Source organism: Pteropus alecto, unplaced genomic scaffold (assembly GCF_000325575.1).
Source record: "Pteropus alecto unplaced genomic scaffold, ASM32557v1 scaffold94, whole genome shotgun sequence".
NCBI classification, from domain to species: domain Eukaryota; kingdom Metazoa; phylum Chordata; class Mammalia; order Chiroptera; family Pteropodidae; genus Pteropus; species Pteropus alecto.
Genome location: NW_006437736.1, coordinates 5,231,044 through 5,249,058, shown reverse-complemented (window position 1 = coordinate 5,249,058; position 18,015 = coordinate 5,231,044). Strand labels below are relative to the sequence as shown.

The window sequence follows — 18,015 nt, the reverse complement described above, 5'->3', positions numbered from 1 at the left end:
CCCCTTAACCTAACATTCCCAATGCACCTGACTCTGCCCAACTTTTTTTTTTTAATAAAAATCATTGGGGTGACATTAATAAAATCAAATAAGCTTCAATTGTACAATTCAACAGTATGTTGTGTGTGTGTGTGTGTGTGTGTGTGTGTATTGCATTGTGTGTTCACCATCCACAGTTAAATTTCTTTCCATCACCAAATATTTGACCTTTTTACCCCTATCTACCTCTCCCCCACTCCCTCTGGCAACCACTAATCCACTGTCTGTGTCCATGAGCCTCTGTTTGTCACATTTGTTTGCTGCTTTCAGTTTTACATTCCACGTATGAGTGAAATCACATGGATTTCAACTTTTTCTGTCTGACTTATTTCACTTGGCATGTTTATCTCAGGATCCATCCATGTTGTCGCAAATGGCAGTATTTCATCTTTTCTTATTCTGCTCAACTTTTTCATTGCATTTACCATCTTCTAACATACTCTATTTTTATACATTATGCTCATGATTTATTGGCTATCTCCTCCCAACTAGAATGTAAATTTCATGAGGGCAGAAGTTTTTGTCTAATTTGCTCACAGATATTCCGAGCCTAGAATAGCACTTGTATATAATAGTAACTCACTAAATATTGTTGAATGAATGAATCTGACAAATTCAGCTTACTTAGGAAAAAAGCATACTGGAAACAACTCTTAAGACTTTCAAAATGGACCATTTCCCTAGACTTAGCGCTATGCTTTAAAAGTTGGCAGAATGAGCTCTGAAAGAAGTATGAAATTATAAGAACTGAAAATCTTCCAAGTCTGTGCAGGACTCCATTTGAATCACACTTTACATACTGGAGAGGGAGATTTTTAAACAAGGAGAGTTAGAGAACACTTCCAACAGGATGTCTGAACCAGGTACTAACGGTCAAAGTTTTGATGACATCAGAGAGAATCAGAAGCCAGCAACCCTGTGGCCAAGACTGTCACCTACTCCTGATCCAAATTACCTGGATGCAAAACAGATTTTCCCCAAAAAACATCTGAAGTGAGACTACCTGTTTTTGTTTGTTTGTTTTGTTTTGTTTTTGTAATAGGAATATCTGGTTGTTGCTAGAAAATGAGTTCTTTGCTTGAAAATTTAGGATGTGATTTTTAGGACCCAGCAATACGTAACTTACTATAAAGAAATCCAGCCCTAGCAGGCTCCAAATCTAAACAGTTTAACTGGGGTATATATAAGTATTACGCTCAGAAATACAGGGTGAGTGATTTTCTTCGAAGTCAGTCTATATGACTTATATATTGCCTTGATAGATAGTGCAGTTCTGGCATTCAGGGCATTCTAATAATTTGTTATTGCAGAAATAAGAATTTAATGTTTTTTCATCACAGAAAAAAATTAAATAGAGAAACAGGAAAAGCATAAACCTCCCCTGCCTTTTTAAAGCTGAGAACTTGATTTCTTGGGTCAGTGCATCAAAAATAAATCAATTTAAACATTATTTTTTAACTGAGGAATATAACTGACATACATTCTATTAGTTTTAGGTATACAACATAATGATTTAATATTTATATAAATTATAAAACATTACATTTTTAAAACAAATTATAATTACTTAAACTCAATGTAACTTCATGATTTCCTTGCCACGTCTCATTTAGTAAATAAAAAATTCATTAAAAGCAAATTCTTAAGATAACTTAAAATACAGTTTATCATAAAAATGACTTAAAAATGGATCTCAGAGAGTTCTAAAAAATTTTCTAAAGGAAAATAAATTTCTTTAAAAATGTGTTTGAAAGAGAAACAAAGTGACATTGACGAGGTTGCCTAATTAAGGCCCATAAATGCAGAGCTCTGTGCTCTGCAGAGTTGACTCTGGCTCAGACCACATGGGTTTGAAAACTCCCTAAGTCACTTGTGTGACTTCAATGATGTTTATCCTCTTGCAGCTTAGTTTTCCAGTCTGAAAAATGAGGGTAATTTATGTCTAATGCATCGGAAGGAGAATTAAGTAAAATAAGGCATGCATGAAAGACACTTAACAGTCTCTGGACCTGGTAAAGCTCAACAAATGTTGACAATAATGATGATAATGATACAATTTGTGCAAATAATGTGATTCTGACTTGGTATTTTCTTAATTGTAAGCCCTAACACTTAACTTGCTAGAGAATTCCTTAGTCAGAGAATGTGCAGGAACTGTGTTACTTTTCAATTCACATACCATTTTGTTCAAAAAAAAAAAAAAAGGAAGAAAGAATAAATCACTTGGGTGTCCATATTTTAAATAATCATTTAATCTGCCTTCTGTTTACTCAGTGAATTTTCCATTAGAAGTTAGCGATGACTATTTCTAAAAATCTGGATTTGCTACATCTGAGCTCACTTTGTGAAGTAAACAACTGGAAGAGAACACTGAATAACTGGCATGTATGGGCACTCATCTGATACTAGATCATAAACAAGGCCAGTAACTTAGATCTCTAACTGGAAGTAAATTAGCATTTCCTAGAAACAGAAAGAGATAGAGTCTTTTACACCATACACAAACTTTCACAAAGAGTTGCTGGGTAAAACAATAAGAAAAGCCTATTATCATCCATGGATTTCAATTCCTAGCCCCCCAAAAGGAGAAGAATCAAATGTTAAAAATTATGCTACTTAATGCAGAGCAAAAAGGTGGCATTGGGATACACTTTTCAAGGGCAGGTATTTGCCATAGGAAAGCATAAATGGTAGTTTTCTTTTTATCTTCATTTACTCTGGGGATTCTCTCGGGGGTAATGTTCTCTTTGGTATTTTGTTAGATATAGAATGCTTTAGTGCAAATGAAGAAAGCATGAGCTATTAAAGCCAAGAATATCTACTCTATCTGTAATCTTCCTTGGATTAAAGTTGAAGCAAAAAGCTATTAATGATTAGTTGTAGCTCTCGTCTAAAAAAACCATTGGTAGAACTTCATAGAACTACTTTTATCTTTTCTTTGTTGCTATGTCCAGATTAGCATATTGATTATCAATACAAACAAACCCTTATAATCAACTTATCACTTTCCTCTTCCCTGCATTCTTTGACCTGCCTCACTGTGTAGTCCAGGAAACACAGACAAAACTAGTGTTATAACTTCACTAAACTAAAAAAAGAATGAACTGAGACTTTATAAAGAGACCGGTATAATTTTTCCAGATAAAGTGAATAAAACTTTAATGTAAACAACATAATTAGTGCAGGAACTTATTAAAGTTTTAATCTCTCAGGAGGTTAAAACCCCATCATGACCTCATCATGATCGCTGGTTATATTTTTAAACTACAGAAGAAATAGCTTGAAATAGCTTTCTTTAATATCAAAAATGCTTTCCTGCTATTATGACACTATCTTTCTAAGAGCTAGTCTATCAGTATTTCTTTCAAATTAGTTAAATTCTTCACAAACTAATTGCATTACTAAAGCTAGTAGAGAGCATCTAAAAATTGTGTCACATAAATTAATAACATTAGTAAGAACAGCTTTGCCAATATTCTAAATAATTAGTGAGATCCCTCAGCATCCACAAGACCTAATTTTTAAGTGCCTTATGCTACAGTAAACTCAACAGATAATAAAAAGTTTGATAGTATAAATAAATTATCAGCAGGTCCATCTAGGGACCACTTTAAAATCCTACTTCGTGTTTTGTTAAATTTAGAAATACATGTTTCCAGCAAATGTTTAGAACTCACACAGTATGTATTTCAAATTACGTCAAAAAATCTTTCGGACATTCCCAAGGGAACTTGAAGTGAAAGTTCATTTTTGTTAACCAGTAAATCTTTATAATCAACAGCACGGCAGATCTAAAATCATCCATAGACACCTACATATTTTAGCCACCTCCATACGTCTCTGCATTTTCACCTATCCTCCCATGACTCCTTATCAGAACTCACATGCAGAAATTACTCTTCTAGTTTTAAGAAATGCAAAGGGATCGGGGAGATGAGTCGTCCACTTTTTCCTATCTTTAAGAAGAAATACGCATGTAACCCCCTCATAGTGAAGACCCTTTCCTCTAAACAAGGACAGGCACATTCATCTCCCACGTCCCTGATCCATTACCCTTTACCGCTTCTTTCCAGTGCACTTGCAGACAACCTGATGAATGAATGACAAAGTCTCCAAATGTTCTACTTCCCTTACCCTAGATCATGGATTCTTAATGAGGACAAAACTGGTTTTGGGGACAGAAAAAATTCTTAACTCATTTTATCTATAAAGCACAGATATACATACAGTATATAAACGGATAAAAAGGTTATCTGTGATATTAAAATTTCATGGGTAAGCATATTTAGGGAAAAAATAATGTTTCAAATGGGTCCTTCGCAAGATAATGAATAACAAAGATTGAGAAACACTGCCCTGGGTCAGAACTTCCCAACCAGTATTCCTCGAATGGGTTAGAAGTGTATCAAAATACTGACCTAAGGTCTGCAAAGGCGGAATAGGCCTGGGATTACAGGTAGGCCTGGTTATAAACAGCCTCCCTCTTCACCATAGTGTGCCACCCAAATATTATAAATTTCTATGTGTGCCATGACATGAAAAAGCTTGGGAAACACTGCCCTAGAGAAATGAATCTATCTACTTTCTTGGGACAATTGAGGCTGTCATTATAAGTAAGGCCTTAGTCTCTATCCCTTACCTCATACCTCTGTATTTCCACCTACCTCTGTTGAGGACTCCCTTTTCTAGGACATCAAACGAGGGGTATTCTTTCTTCCCAAGGCTTCTTTGTAGTCTACCATTTCATGGACTTGGTCTCTCATTATTCACCATCTTGTGCATCCTCAACCTCTCCTTCTCTATTACTCCTTGCCTCCTTACCAATAAATACATCTACAGCTCTCCTATCTTAGAAAAAGTTCCTCATTTCGACTTCCAGGTGTTATCCTAATTCTATTCTTTTCACTGTCAACCATTTAATAAGGAATCTAAAAGTGCTACTTCCAATACAAAAATATTTGTAAAATACATATAAGGTATAAAGAATCATAATACAAAATCATGTACCCACTATCCAATTTAAAAAATACAGCAAAGCTCTAGAATCAGTCCTTTATAGGGTGAGATAACAGAAATACTAATTAAAACTTAATAGGATTGTTGTAAGTTAAATTTCTCACTGAAATATTAGACAATATAGCTCTATCAGTCATTATGGGACAACATTTATCCTAGTGAATTCATCAACTAATATTCACGGAAGAACATTTGAACAAGTGGAAGAAAAGCAGTAATCATTCTACGCAGTGAAAATTAGAACTCTGTAGGGCCACAATATAAGAACCTGGTCGGAGAGACAAAGGAAAAAGTTGCACACATCCAACGGCATAAAGAAAGCATTGAGAGGTAGGCAGAAGAATTTAAACTTGATTTGATAGGCAGGAGAAAACCACTGCGAAGTTCATCATCTTAAAACTGATATAATAAAAAGAAGGTTTAAAAAAGATCAGTAAGTCTGTTAGTGAAATTTAATTTGCATTGAATAGGGACTAAGTCAGGAAGGCTACTTTATTACTTGAATGATGGCTAAAGTGAGACATTGGAAGACTATGATGGTGTGACATGCTTGTTATATAAATAAATGAATGAGTGAATTATGTTAAAGAGAAAAGAGACAAGGTCTGGTCATTGTCTATTGAAAGAGGATGAAGGGCCAGGTTGGATCAGGTGACTCCATGATTTTAAGAGTGGGTGACGGGGAGAATAGGGGCACCGGGAAAATGGGGAGGGGGGTCTATAAGAGAAATTTGTTGATGGACGTTCTAAAGGTACACAAAAATTTAAATGTTCAGTAGAAATTTTAGATATAAAATTAGATTTTGGAGAACGTGCCTTTATATAACCGATTTTCCTATACATAAATATACAAAAGTGAGCTATGTGTAGTCTATCCTATGACATGTTTTTCCCCAAGTGGAATTATTTTTTAAATTATATTGGCTTAGTTTATACTAAAATCCAACTTAATGACAGCCAGCCCAAAAGCTGGTAGGACTGGATTAAAATGATCTTATTAAATGGAATTCTTACAAAAATCCCAGTGAATGTAAGTATTATGATTCTCATTTTATAGATAAGCAAAAATATAAGGCAGATTTTCAAGGGATCAGCAGAGGAGTGATAGACTTTAATGGACTGAGTTGACTCAAGCGATGCTTACACCTGGCTAACTCTAATTTATCCATGAGACTGACAGGTGCAGCAACAACACGACATAAAGTAGCAGATAAACCCAAAGTATCCAGAACTGAAATAGCATATTTTGCCACAGTGACCTTAAAAGTCAGATACACCTGATTCTCAGAATAATATCTAGTGATAAGATTAAGAAATAATTCTTTTCAAAAATGCATTCTACATAGTGAGAAAAGGGGATGACACTTCCGCTGTGAGCAACAAGCTGGGGTTAGAGGAAAAATGGACGGGATGGGAAGATAAATCTACTCTTAAAATCTGAACCCTAAGATTCCTATTGGTATCTAAAGGTATGTAAAGATCTGATATCATTATGAAATAGCATATCTGATTCTTACCGTTAATAACTGGTGTGTAAACGACAATTCCGACCAAGTTTGGATCAGATACAGTTGTGTCCAGAATAAGGCCTCCAATGCTGAAAGATATAAAATCATGTAATTTAGGGAAGAGGAAAGGAAATGTACTAATTTGAAGCTTTTCTTTACATTCAAACATCCCTACTTTTAAAAAGAAAATATTTAGGCATTAAAAAATAGAATAAGAAGAAAAAATATTCGAAGTGAAAATCAATGTCAAAAGCAAAATGCTGAAAATAAAACAAGGCATAAGCTGTAGCCCCACATATCAGGGCTCTTTCTTATCTCCAAGATATGCTACTTGTAAAAAGGAAAAACACACACTTTAAGTGCATTAAAATGTCTGGAAAGGCATATAAGAAATTATTAACAATGTCTATCTCTAGCAGATGAGACTGAAAGAAGAATAATGGTCATTTTATATACTTCTGTGCTTATTAATTTTTAAAAACCAAGTGCATTTATTGCTTTTATAATTTAAAAATAATTTTTAAAAGAGCATCTTTTCATATTTGAACTAAACAAGGCTTTAAAGGGCTGATTTTTATTGTATTAAAACCAGATATAGTTAGGGTGTGTTTTATCACTGGTATATTAAAATAATGAGTTGTAGCTGTAGAAAGAGCTGATCTTGAGAACAGAGGTCTGGAAAAAATGACATACAATTATACGGTGGCAAGCCGTACACTCGCAATGTCTCAGTGGAGCTTGGAGACTTGTTTTTTTAAGTTTCCAAGACCATTATCTATTGGTTAACTTCAGTCTCTTGGTCTACATACTCTGAAACATTGCCAGTCCCAATATTCCATGGGGTCCTGTTGCCTAACTCTTCCAGGAAAATGTGATCCTCATTACAGTAAAACGAACTATATGCTGTTACAGAATGGGGTTTATGGTCAAAACACCAGATTAAATGTTCTTACCACTACTTGATAGTTAACGTTAGGAAATTATTAAATCTTGATTATTTAATTCTTTAGTAAAATAAATGAATAGGTCAATATGCTAAACTGCTAGAAGTTCCCATTAAAAGATACACTATCAAGTCCAAAAATAGTCACGCTAGAAATACCTGAATATTTTAAGCCAAATTTTTAAAAAATACGTATTTCATAGAACAAACTGGTTACGTATAAAAGAACATATCTCCCTGCCAAAACACAGAGATATGCTGTGGATATGACATGAACACTTGATAAAATACATTTTTTATATTTTTGTTACCCAGGTAATAAAACTTATAGAAAAATTAGAAAATACAAACAAACAAACAAACAATAAAAGAAAAATCAACTGTAGTTATATCTTTCGGAGTTACACTGTTAGCATGTTGGTATACAACTTCTCAGGTTTAAAAATAAAGACACATTATAAAAGTAGTTTTCTCCACTTCTATTAAATTTTATTTTTATCAAACATGTGCATTTAAAAAGTAAAAGTACCACAAAGCTTATTATATAGTCTCACCCCTTGAGTCTGCTCTCCGCTAGCAATTCTTTTAAACTTCTTTAGCTGTTACTTCTTGTATTTAATTTTGTTTTTTATAAATAACACGTTTTTACCACTATTTCTTGATTTTTAATTTTTACCTAATGACTTCTACTCTAGCAGATGAGGTTTAGTCTCACTTACCCTTCCTTCCAACTTTAGTCCCTTCACAATTCTCTTCCTCTCTCTATCCTGGTTATAATTTTTGGTGAAACATTTAGGGTTTATTATAACGCTGGAATCGTTATTCGCAACTGAGCCACAAATTGTATTATTAGATTTCCTCACTTGTACTTTTTGGTTTGCCTCATATTTTTCTTAAATTTTTAGCTACTTTTTAGTAATTCAGCCTCAAATTTGTAACCAAGTTAATGAAATGCCTCTGAAGACATTTCAGGTAACTGGTCAATTCCACTTTTGTTCTTCTTAGAGACGTTTCTCCTTAAGCCCAATGTCCTCCTGCCAACCTAGACTGTTGCTTTGGTGCACAGCTGTCATCTGTCATCTTCCCATGCTGCGTCTTGGTCTATGGGCTGTGACCAAGTCCCAATATTTCATAGGATCCTGTTGCCTGAACCTTCCAGGAAAAAGCAATCTACATTACACAAAAATGAACCACATGCTATCGTGAAATATATTTCCTCTTTCTTGTGTCAACTTATTTCCTCATTTGGATAAGACCATATCTTCTATTAGCTTTTTTATATGAAAGGGTTCATGGGAAATACATTTTCTGAGATCCTGCATTTCTGAAAACTTCTTGAATCTATCCTTAGATTTGGCTGATACTGCGACTATATTTTATGCTCAAAATCATTTTCCTTCAGAATTATGAAGGAATCACTTCTGGTGTTACTACTGGATATCATTGATTCCCAATCCTGTATATGCAACTCGCTTTTTCTCTCTGAAAGATTTTGGGGTTTATGATAACATGCTTTGGTTTAGTCCCTCCTATTCCAATTCATTGTGCTGGGTCCTCAGTGGGCCCTTTCAATCTGGAAGCTCATGTTCTTCAGTTCTGGGGAATTTTCTTGTATTATGTCTTTGATAGTTTCCTCTTCTGATCATTTGCCTCCAGTTTCCACTGTTTTGCTCTCTGTTCTACTTTCCAGGATAGTTCCTCAATCTTATCTTCTAACTTTCCTATTGAATTTTTTGTTTCTGCTAGTTGTATATTTTTAAATACCCAAGAGCTCTTCCTGTTTTTCAAGTCTTCCTCATTAAAGCATTCTGTTCTTACAGTGTAGATGCCATAGCTTCAAATACCTGGACATCCTTCATTGTCTGCTACTCCTTTAAGGGGCACCACAAAGCATACCTGGAGCTGTGTACCTGGGCAGAGCTTGTCAGCAGGTGCGCCTCATTGAATAATGGTCAGGCAGGCATGTAACTCTTTCACTAAAAGACCCACAAGGGTCAGTATCTACAGTTTTTAATACTGTGCTGATAACTTTCTCCAGGAAGATATTATCTGATTTTTTTTTGCCTGGGGGTATAAGCCTGACTGCCAGCAGTCTACAAGCAAAGAAAAAGAAATGGGATGGGGGTTTTCACTGTTCAGCATATATAGACTTTCTCTTAATCCTATTTTTCATACAAGGCTTAATGCACATCCTCACTTGCGTAGGTGTTTCTGAATCCAGAGCCTCTCGGATTTAGTCTCTCTGGAGTTAATTCTTGTCTTCTGCTAAGGTGGGAGGGGGCAGTCACCTGGGTCATCAAGCTAGAGAAGGGCATTAAGGATCTAATTGCTTCTTATATAAACTTTCAACCAATCTTCTCTATTTTGGCTTATAGATGTACTTTAGGGCTTCTTATTCCTCCATCTTTCTGGGTTTCTGAGGCTCAGATCCACTTTTTTCTCACCCTGTGGGTACTTTCTCACCCTGCAGGCACTTAGGTTTTAGCTTTTACATTCTGTTAGTTAACAATCATCCATCTGATTCCTACCTTACTAATTACGTTGGCTCTCACACCTGCTGTCCCCTCTGCTCTCCTTCTGTCCTTGTGGTTTTATAGCTTTTTATTCTTTTGCTATGATTTTAGCAGTTTCAGGAAGGATGTTAGACACCTATCAATTTACCATGTTTAACAGGAAATTCATACTCGTTTTTAGCGTATTCTTATCAAAAAAGGTATAATGAACACTTTTCCACATCAACAGAAATGTGACAATGTTGTTTTTAATAGCTGACTGATATTCCATTTTGTGACTAATGCCACACTGTATTTGATCAATACCGAACTGCTAAGGCCTCTATGCTAAGGCCTCTATGGTGTTCTCTCTCCCCTCCATTTATTACCAATTCCACTGTGATGACTATCCTTACAACTAAGTCTTTTGCATATATCCTTAATTATATCCTTAAGTCCTGTCAGAGTCCTAAAAGTGGAAGTAGTCAAATGGTATATACATTTCTAAGGCTTTCTGATACCTATCTGAGCAATTTACTATTAAAAATAATGTTTTTTCAGCTTAAAACACACACACACACACACACACACAAAGACAAACACCACTAAATTTTACTCAGCAATCTGATAAGGATTTGGTCGGTGAAAAGTTTGAAACTGGTAGCCAAATGAGGTTCTGTACATCTATCTATTTCAATAATTCCTGTCATTTATTTCCCTTATTACCTAGGATAATAAAGACTTGGATGTAAAATAATTGATTCAAAAAATAAAAATAGGCAATTGATTTATTTTAACATACACACAGATATATGCACATGAACTACAAACACACACACACACACACACACACACACACACACACACACACACACACATTTTCATACTAACCTACTTATAACCATAGCCGTTATGACAGGTTCCCAGCCTGAGTGGAGAACTGTCCTCGTGGCTGGATGTTTGGCAGCTACTATAATCCAGATAGGAGTTAGAGCCAAGAAAAAGACACCGACTAATGGAGAAATGTAGTAATAGGTCTCTAAAATTAAAAAAAAAAAAGAGACATTTTAATCTCTCTTCTAACCATGTAGCAAATTTAAATGTTAAAGTAAAAGTTTACCAGAAGATATGTTATCGAACATATTCATGTGCTATATAGTATCTAAAAATTTCAAAAAAAATTAAAACTATATAGACAAGGTAAAAATATTAAATAATGTAACTGAAAACTATTACATAAATTCAACAAATATTTATTGAAATAGCTATGTGGCCTAGATAGGAATAGCAATAATAGTAATAACAATAAGAACAACAACAATAAAAAAAACTAAGTTATTTGGCTCCTACTATTTACCAAGTACTGTGTTAAATGCTTTATATTCACCATCTCATTTAATTGTCCTCACAAGTATGAGGTAGATACTATTGTTTCTATTTTATGAAGAAACTGAGGCACAGGAGCTTAAGATCGCAGCTAAGAAATAGCAAGAGTTGGGAGAAAATGACATCTATCTGCAGTTAATGCACTTAACTCAATTCTAAAGTCAAATAGAATATTGTTTTTATCTACAAGGATCTCACAGTATAAGTATTCCATGGAATATTGGCTAACCAACTGATAATAGATATCCCCCAATACTATGTAGTATTCCAAGCTCCAAAAAAAAACATAGAAAAACTAGGTTTAATAGCGTTAAACAGATTTCTTCACTGCAGAACTACTCATAATCTTTAATATGCTAAGACAGAATATAATATGCTGTATTAATCAGAGTTTGGCCAGATTGTCTAGTTTCACATCGAGGTGTTACAACCTACCTTGGACAAGAAATTTAACTTCTATAAACTTTAATTTCCTTCTCTATAAAATGATAACAATAACAGTACCTATTTAATGGGGTTCTTGTGAATCTTAAGAGAATTAACACTTTAACTAAAACAGTGCCCATGCACATAGCTAATGTTTACTGAACTCTTACTATCATCATCATCACCATCATCATCATCATCACTATTAACATCTTGCTATTCAGGACACACTGAGGCAACAGATTGCCAGGACTTTGTTATACCTCCTAGTGGCAGACTGTCTTACTTGATCACAGTTATTCATTCTCTCCCCAGTCTTGTGATGCTTTCCTATAGAGAGTGTTTACTTCTGCCTCACTGACTTTGGGCTTGGCTATTTGTCTTGCTTTGTAGACATGATATATGCATGATGTATGCTTCTTCTGAACAAAATTTTAAGTACTTTCAGAAATGACTAGAAGATTTTACAGATAGCTAGACAGACAGACAGATAGATAGATAAATGGGCGAACAGACAGATAGATATCAATTGTCTTCAGTCACTAGACAGCAGGCATTGCAAGACTGTAATCCCTGAGAGAAGGGAAGAAATAAGCCCTGTGATAGCCTCAGCTTTCTGACTATAGGCACATTCCAGACCACAGCTTAGGAAGGGAGAACTCTACCAAAGTGAGGCTCAGACAGCAGGAGTTTACAGGGCAGAATACTGGAAAAGAGGAAGCTATCAGAGAAAGAGCTTGAGAACTGAATATCAAGCCATAGGGTAAACTCCACGAGGCTAGTCCAAGAATCATTGGGGATTCGTAAACTGAGAAATTTCCAGCTTCCAAAGGGCTGGAAGTCATTCAAGATCTAACTCCCTAGACAGGTGTGGCCTCTTTGAATACTGAGAACATTCATGTCTTAGTGGTAAACCTAGTCCTAGTATGAGGTCTGCTCTAGATCTGCCCCAAAAAGCATAAAACCAAGCCTTGTAAAGCTCAACCTAATCCACAAATAACAGCCTACGAGAACGAAGCCTAATACTATGTAAAGAAAAGCAAAACAATTGAGCACTTAACATTAAATTCACAATGTCAAGCATCCAACAAAAAATTATTTTTAAGAGTTTGGGATATTTGGTAGATTTACAAACTTAGTTAAATACCCTAAGGCATTCTACTTACGTTAGACATTTCATGGACCTCACAAAAGTATCCAAGTACTTAAAATAATCTCTATACATCTAATAAATCTAATAAATTACATGTACAAATACGGTGAGTCTTAAGTTTTCATAAATATTCATATAATGTATATAAATTTGGTAAGATTTCTATTTAACAACCACAAGAATAAGTCAATTACTTAATCATAAATTTAAAAATGCAATTAGAAGACTAACATGTTACTCTACTGGGCTAAGTAGCAAGTATATAAAAAATATGTACTGCCTTGTTAGCTTAACACTGCTAATATCATGAGTTGAATTCTCAAATATTTTCAAACTTAATTCTAAATCTCCCTAGGATTAAAATAGTTGCCTGTCCTTTTTAAAACAGTTACATCATTCCAGGACACTTTAGTAATATTCTTTTAGCTTATCAAGGTTTTATTATTATCAGAGATTTCAGCCAGGGCATTCTGGATTCTTCTCAATTATTCTAATACCTATTTTGTAGAGTGGAGATTTCATAGCTTAAAGATAGAGTTGATCTCATAGTCCTTGTAGCTTACAGCCTTAGATTTAAGTTGAATGCTACTAAATTTTTCTGACATTTCACAAAATTCTTCAACCTATGCATACTCTTATGTTTAATTAGATTTTGTATTTCTTCATTTTACTAAGATATTTAAAGATCTCACCTATGACTAAAGATGTCTGAACTAGATAGAAACTTGGATTTTATTTCTGTCAGGTAGGAACAAACAATAAATATATGTATATTAAAAAAATATCCAAATAAACTTTATTTTCATGGTTTTATCTGGATTTGCTGTCACATCTTCAAATAATTATACTAACAAAATTCATTTAAATATTTTCTTCCATTTAAAAGGATATGGCTAATGCTACATATAGTGCCATTTTCTCCATGATTTTTTAAAAAGTGCAAAAGCCTTTATTGAATGGATTCCCAGTTCTCGTTTTTAAACCAATGGATAACGATAAATAATATCTTAATTAGAAGCATTCTTACCTCCTAAAACAACTAAGGTTGCCAACAATCTCTTTACAGGATTAAACAGAAAACTAAAAGCATTAAAGTCCATTAAACACAAATGAAAAGAACTATTCTGCTAGGTTAGATCATCTTAATATTTCATTTTCAGGTCGAGAGAGGAGTATCTCGCCAGGCTTTTAAGTTATTCCCAATATTAAATCTCTAGAAGGTCACCTGAAGTTGAAAAAACAGCCACCATCCCCAATCCAGAATTGCTGTCTGAATTTTCAAAGAAAAGGAAAACTTTCTCAGGAAAGGAACTAAAAATAATGAGTGAGCAGTTCCTCGAAAACAAACAAAATTATCATATGACCCAGCAATTCCACTCCCAGGTATGTATTAAGAAAACTGAAATATTATGTTCATGTAAAAACTTGTACAAAAATATTCATATTATTATTCATAATCGCCAAAAGGTGGAAGCAACCCAAGCGTCCATCATACGGTGAACAATAAACAAAATGTGGTATATCCAACAATGGAATATTATTCAGCCATATTATTAGTCCATACGATGGACTATTACTCAGTACTGATTCACGTGATGACACAGATGCACCTTAAAAACATACTAATTGAAAGAAGCCAGACATAAAGGGTCACATATTATATGATTCCATTTTTTTGAAATGTCTAGAACAGGCAAATCTATAGAGATGGAAAGTAGATTACTGGTTGCCAGGGGCTGGAGGAACAGGGAGTGACTGCTAAAGGCTTCTTCTGGTAGTGATAAAGATGTCCTGGAATTAGATAATAGATCACATAATCTCATGAATGTACAAAAACCCACTAAACTGTATACTTTTAAAAGGTGCACTGTATGATATATGAATTATATCTCGACTTTTAAAAATTCCAACAATGAAAAAAAAAAGACTATATTCTTCAAAAATGTCGATGTTATAAAAGACAAAAACTACATACGTTTGTACACACATATATACGGAAAGAAAATGAAGATAAAGCAAACGGGGTAAAAATATTAACATTAGGTAAATCTGGGCACAGGGTGTACAGGGTTTTTCTTGTACTACTTTTTTTTTTTTTTTGCCACCATTCTATGTTTGAAATGATCTCCAAACAAAAATTTTAAACATTAAAAAGTGTGAAAAACATGATAAAATAAAAGCTTCTAAAATGATTTACTGTAAATGTATCCTACTTCAATTTCCTAGCAAATCTGATATACCCATTCCTGCCAATTAGGTCATGTGTATAATTATTGTATAGGACCCTCCTACCTTTTCCCTGGCTAACTTCTAATCCAATTCTAATAGCTAAGGAAAAACTAAAAACACAGAAAAAGGGAAGGTGCTAAAACCTTCCTCTTGTTAGGATATACTGGTTTTATGGATGTCATAAAATTAGACAATGGCTTTTAGAAAACCGCTAATGACACAATTGGCTCAAGAAAATGGTCAATTAAAAGTCAACCATAAACTTCTGCATTAATATCAAAACCTAAAAGAATGTCTTCCTTCTAAATGAAATATATTTAAATGATCCTAATCAAAATAACATTTTGTGTTAATTACTGAGTAGTCATAATGGGCACTGTGGCTGAATAACGGCCCTCGAAGACATCCATATCCTAATCCCCCAAATCTGTGAATGTTATCTTATACAGCAAAATCTTTCTGAATCAAGGCTTCCGAAATGGGGACGTCATCCTGGATTCTTTGGGTGAGCTCTAAATGCAATCGCAGGTGTACTTACTGGCAGAAGGAAGAGGGAGATCTGACTACAGAAGAAAAAGCAAAATACCCATAGAAGCAGAGACTGAGTAATGTGGCTAAAAGCCAAGGAATGCTAGCAGCCCCCAGAAGGTGAAAGAGGTAAGAAATGGATTTTCCTTTGAAATCTCGAGGAGCAACTTGCCCTACTGACACTTTGATTTTAGCCCTGTATAATTCATTTTGGACTCTGGCCTCCAGAACTGTAAGAAAATTAATATCTGGCGTTGTAAGCCACAAGGTCTGTGGTAATTTGTTACAGCAGCAATAGGAAATGAATACAAGTAATAAGTAACACTTTGTGGGATTTTAAGTCTCATGTGTGCATTTGTACTGATCTGTGATATAGGTAAACTACAGAATGGTTCAAATTGCTATGATTCCACTTAATTGCCAAACATAACTGCCATCTTTTTGATTCACGGCTTTTACCTTTTATTAGATTGTTGGTGGCATTTTGCAACTACTGTTATATAATTTCATTAATAGCACTCATTATTCCCACTCTAAATTCTTCTCAAACATGTAGCTGCTATGAGTGACACCTTTGTTAACTGTTTCTGCGTGAACAACAAAGCAATGAGCATTTTAAGCTGTAAACAATTTTTTAAATGCCATTTATATCGACCATCAGAATTATCTCACTAAATTGGTCTTCTAGGAACCACTCTAAACTGCTACAGTGCTGGAAAATTCTGAAGAAGAGTGACATGCATGATAAATTTAGATCCTACTCACATCATCACATCAAGGCAATGACATTCTATAATGTCCTGTAAATAACCAGGTGGCATCCCTGTTAGTTCCCATAGAACTGAAGTAACAACCTGAAGCTGATTGTTATTGCTCTTAAAACTTCAACTAAGCCATCTTTTTCAAGTTAACCTTGAACAATGAGAGATCAGTCAACATTTTGCCTCTCAGATCTTGCCTAAAAAGAGAAAAGCTAGCAATTTTCAAATCAATAAAGATCAGGTACATACAAGAATTATATAGCCATGCAGTTAAAAATAATGAAAAAAGAGTTTTTAAAATCCTCTTAAAATTATGCAAACAAGAATAAAGAAAGAACAACAATTATTGTGTACAGTTATTTCAGTTACCGGCCCAACCTTAGACCCTTTTAATAGTTTTTAAAGATTATTACATATTTAAAGATTACTATATGAATGAATAAATGCCTTTATATTTTCTCTGCAAGTCATACCAAAGCATATTATAGTCCAGAGCTTAGAATACTCTCTATATTTTCTATTTCCTCTTCTACTTCCATTTGAAATAGATCTTTTCTAGCTATATGTTGACATTTTAATTTTTCTATAATGATACTAATCCCTAGGTACTTTCTGCTAAGGCAAGATACCCTTTCCAATATTTCCCAAATACTAAGTCCTCATTGAAAGGATCATTTTTTGTTATAATCTATTATGTTATTGGACAGATACTATGGCAAACTCATTTGGAGCTATATCTATCTTCTATTTTCCACGCATATATCACTTCCTGAATAACTTCTACCTACATTAATTGGATAGCTTTCAAAAGTAATAAAGCATTTGATGAAGTGCTATTTGCTCAACATCAACTATGGGGTGCTACGAAGATAAATAAACAAAATAAGAACATAGTTTTATCTTTGAGAAGCTTATATTATCATAAAGGTGCTACATAATGACTGCCTAAATGTACGGAATGTCCTAAGTACCAACAAAGTGTTATAGGACCTCAGAGGAGGAAAGGATCCTTGATGACTGGAGAAATGTATGAATTTAACATTGAAAAATGAGGATTCTGAGTGGCCTTCAAAGAGGGGGAGGGGAATGACGTAAGAAAGAAAAGAGAAAAATCACAGGCTGGTATGAAGATCAGTAAATGGCTGAGTTTGGCTGGAATAAAAGGTACAAGGAAGGGAGAAGCAGGTGGGACCTGAGAAGGTAAGTTTCTGCCAACTCCAGGAGGCCGACATACCAGGCGAAAATGAACTTTGTTTATTAAGTAATAAAACCTTACTCAGAGTGACTCCAAAAAATAAAATCAATATGAATAAACAAAGCTTTGGGCTTGTTTTGTCTTTTTTTTTTTTTTTTTTTTTAAAAAAAAAAAAAAAATTATTGGAATGACCTCTCTATAAAGTATTCACACAAAACACATTATTAGTGGAAAGGCAAGTAGAAAATAAGAAAATAGGATATTAGTTCTTGAAGTACGCTTATAACTGCTTTAATTTTAAAGGAATAATATAAAATGAAAAGTCCTTCAAAATACACG

At 34.2% G+C, this 18,015-nt stretch overlaps 1 protein-coding gene across 1 annotated transcript in view; it reads right to left on the bottom strand.

Moving 5' to 3' along the window:
* Positions 1–18,015, bottom strand: part of SLC41A2 (solute carrier family 41 member 2) — an 87,463-nt gene that overhangs the window by 27,956 nt on the left and 41,492 nt on the right. Inside the window, exons 6-7 of the mRNA XM_006914524.3 lie at positions 10,890–11,037; positions 6,573–6,652 (exon numbers count right to left, since the gene is read on the bottom strand). Coding sequence (XP_006914586.1) covers positions 6,573–6,652; positions 10,890–11,037 — 228 coding nt within the window. The remainder of the gene's footprint in view (positions 1–6,572; positions 6,653–10,889; positions 11,038–18,015) is intronic.